The following is a 4,146-nucleotide window of genomic DNA, read 5'->3' on the forward strand; positions in this document are numbered from 1 at the left end:
TAGCTAACTAAATAATAATTCTCTTGTTGTCTTCTTATATTGTGATAGTCTGCATGTCTTCTTATGAGCCTGCTGCCCTTTGGGCTTGATTAATTAAAAAAAAAAGTATTTCGATTCATGTAAGTTCTATACTAATTCATTTCCTCGGTTTATCTTCTCACAATGGCCCCCAATATCTCCAGTTTTTCATGAAAACACACAACTGGATCTATAATTTTTTCTTCTTCACATTTGGTCTCAGACTGAGTCTCATTAACCAAGACCTTCAGTTAATGGTGTTTCTTCGTCACTGTGGACAATAGGAATCATAAAATTGTGTTCACAACCTTTAGTGTTATGCCTCGGTTGTTTCACTCTATCCGTTGCACTTAACATGTTTTGCGATTGAAGAATTTCGTGACCAACGTGATCTCTTGAGCAGCAAGAATAGTAGGTAATTGACATTGTATGAGCGCCAAGCAAAGGGTCTTCTTCAGTAAATTGGGGAATTACAGGGTAGCCTTTATTTTACGTCCAGAGGGCAAACACATCGGGGCTGCGTTCTGTTACACACCTCGTAGCGTTCGTAGTACTGTATTATTTTTTTCAAGTTAACGTTAGCGTAGTGGGTGAGTCAAAGTTTCTAGGTAGCTCCATAGTGATCCTTAACCATAGCAACCACCCAGATTGTTCCGTAGTGCTCCATGACGACACAAACCGTTCAGTTCTCACCATAATTCTAATATTGTGTAAACCGTATCCAAACAGTTACACAATTACAGAATATTTTCCACTTAAAAGAGAAAGGTGAGTTACAACATTGAATAACATCAAATAAATATGTTAAAAAAAATAATTACCTGTGTTATTTACACCGAAAATAACTGGACAACTTGTTAAGTATATCAAGGTTCTGTAATTGAGATTTTAAGTTCTCACCATTTCAAAACTATCTAATTCATTCTTTTCCTTTATGAAATATAATAAATAAATAATTAAAAATTTATATAAAGATAAATCTATTTTTTTTCTATAAACTTAAGGACTTTTTTAATGAAATTAGTTTGAAGTTTATAGAATACACGAACGGTATTAAGAGAAGGTATCGTTGGGGCTTGGTGTTGAGAGCGTCTGACCCAAACGTTTACTGACGCCCGAGGTTTAATATATTAATACAACATGAGTAAAGCACATCCTCCTGAGTTAAAGAAGTAAGTTAAAATACACTTTTGACTAGTACTATGATATATAATTTGAGTTAAAGTCGTTTTTGTTAGTTTTTGAAGTTCAGTGTTCTTGACTTGTTCTGACCATGTGACTCTATTGTATTTAGGTAAAAAATTGTTACCTGTATACACCTTTGGCTAGATAAATACTAAGATGGGTAAATATTATGTCATTGGCTGTCCTCAGAGGTTCCGGTACGAGAATAGGGTAAAGGTGTAGATAATGGCTACCACCAGAAGTTTTTTGTTGATTTTTTTTTATTTTTGCTTTACTTATTGTTTTGATTAATTTAAGTATGTAAAAGAAACGACAACTTTCTATTATGAATTTATTTATTTTTATTTACTCTGTCCCGCTGCACAATTCACCTCCCTGTGTCATTATCGCGGTCCAACGAATTACCCAAAAGTACCCAAATGTATATTAAATCAGGGTAAAATCTTAACGAATATATGTTTTAGGTCAATAAAACCTGATTAATAATGTTTTCATTGAAATGTAGTCAAAATAATGAAATAATAAACAGCGAAAAATGCTAAATTCCAAAGAGTCACCTATCCAAAATGGAGATATAATTACTGATGTTTCTGTTACTTTGGGGTATTTAACATAGCCGTAGGTTTACTTTTCGTTAGGTTAGGTTAGCGAAGTGCATCACGATGGATCTGAGTTATCTCCCTTGCTCGAAGCCATTGCTGGTGACTCTCGCTTGAGCACTGTGGTGGTAGAAATAAGGTGTCAGCCCGATGTTAAAACAATTAAGCTTTGAATTTTGTGAATCGGATGATTGAATCCGTGGTATATTAAGGGACTTCTATAAAAAAATATTTACTTTCCTTATACAGGGTAACTGGAAATAACAGCCTCATATTTAAATCCTTTTTAATAATATCTGTATCCATAACATATTCCCCTGTGCATTATATATTACTGTATATACAGTATAATTATATATCCTTGTGTTTTATGTTGATCTTCTGCTCCAAGTGCAATTCTAAGGGAATAGTTTTGTGTATTAAGAATTATTTTGCCATTAAAAGTGATTGATTTCATGTAAAACTTAATTAATTTACCTTCTGTTTTTAATTAGGTACATGGACAAGCGTGTGATGACGAAGCTCAATGGTGGCCGCGTGGTAGAGGGCACTTTACGAGGCTTTGACCCATTCATGAATCTTGTGGTTGATGATGGCGTGGAAGTCCGCAAAACTGGTGATCGTGTTAGGATTGGTGTTGTTGTAAGTATTCAGTATTTCAAGATATTCATTTAAAAATTGGAACTGTATGAAGGACAAGATTTTAATATTTCTTTCAACTCTGGACAGTAGTATCGTGAATATATATATATATATATATATATATATATATATATATATATATATATATATATATATATATATATATATATATATATATATATATATATATATATATACCAAACAATACCTCACTAGTCGGGAATCGAACCCTGGACCTCTGTTTGTGAACAGGGATTGCTACCACTGCGCCACAAGGACAACAAAAGCAACAATTGCAGGGTCTCAATTGTTTCTCTTACTTTGACAACACAACATACAGTACATACAGTACTGTATATCGTTTCTCACTCTTGATTTATTTTTTCGTCGTTTTATTTATTTTTGGTTATTATTATTTTTAGTATTTTATTTTTATTTATAGTAATTTGCTATTAATTTTATTAATTGTTGTAATAATAATAATACTAATAATACATATTATTATTATTATTTTTAGTATTATTATTATTATTATTATTTTTTTATTATTATTTATTATATTTTTGCCCTGATGTGGGTCAGTGACCTGTGCCCGGGTGGGCTAATCCCCGTCAAAAAAAAAGTTGCTGTGTGGCCTGTAAAACCATCTGTTTGTAAAATTAATTCTGAAAGGCCGGTTGATGTAAGTTTTTATGTTTATGTACAGTATTTCTATACTGTACCTTTTAGTTCAGGAAAAAATACTGATTCAACTAATTTCCCCATTTTCTTCTACAGGTAATCCGTGGGAGTAGCATAATTATGCTCGAGGCGCTAGACCGCATATCTTAAGCTTAGAAAATGTATAATGTTACTTGTATTAGTACTGTACTGTCCAGTCCATTCATAGATGTTTTTTTTTATTTTAGATAATTTTAAGTTTTTTCTTTTTTTGTATTAAGAAACAGAATTTATGAAAATGTTTTACTTTACTGTATAATGTTTAGCCTATAAAATGCATTTTCATCTAAATTCTTCATTATTTCAATAAACTTTTTAACAATGTCAAGATTGTCCTTCAGCACCTAAGGAAGAAATGGAAGTTATTTTGTATTTAATTCTTATATTATTATTAATAATTTATACATACAGTACGCCGGATAATTCGCTGATTTTTATTTAGCGGCCTTCTATTATTCACGGATGACACCCTGGATGTACCCAAGATTGTCTGTGGGTAGTTTTAATATTGCCGTCATTTTTGCGGCTGGGACAGAGAGCCATTCGTTCTAGAGACAGTAATTTCCTTTCCCTATACAGTATTGTATATATGTGATGTGATGTGTAGACACACACACACACAAAACACATAAAAATATATAATAATGGAAAAATCCTCTCACAAATAATCAGAAACAAATTTATTAAAAATGTTGAATCTACCCATAAGTCCACTCCGTGGTTTATTAATAACAAAGCACGGATTAGACGAGGGTAGACACACGTTTTTAATACATTTGTTTCTAATTATTTGTAAGAGGATTTTTCCATTATTATTTATTTGTATGTGTTTTGTGTGTGTTTAAATACACACACACACACACACACACACATATATATTGTGTACATAATACAGGTAAAAGAAATAATTGTCCTAAAGGCAAACATGTAAAGGGAATATACATTTCTTTGTACACAAGTAAAAATGTCCCCCCCCTCCCCT

General features: G+C 32.0%; 1 protein-coding gene across 1 annotated transcript; it reads left to right on the forward strand.

Annotated features, from left to right (window-relative positions):
• Positions 1-1,052: 1,052 nt before the first annotated feature.
• LOC121865026 (probable small nuclear ribonucleoprotein G) lies at positions 1,053-3,488 on the forward strand. Its single transcript, XM_042364339.1, has 3 exons — positions 1,053-1,190; positions 2,297-2,444; positions 3,222-3,488. Exons 1-3 carry the CDS (start codon positions 1,159-1,161, stop codon positions 3,273-3,275), a joined length of 234 nt encoding a protein of 77 aa, XP_042220273.1. The 5' UTR covers positions 1,053-1,158; the 3' UTR covers positions 3,276-3,488.
• Positions 3,489-4,146: the final 658 nt, after the last annotated feature.

Source organism: Homarus americanus, unplaced genomic scaffold, assembly GCF_018991925.1.
Source record: "Homarus americanus isolate GMGI-L3 unplaced genomic scaffold, GMGI_Hamer_2.0 scaffold2539, whole genome shotgun sequence".
Lineage (NCBI taxonomy): Eukaryota > Metazoa > Arthropoda > Malacostraca > Decapoda > Nephropidae > Homarus > Homarus americanus.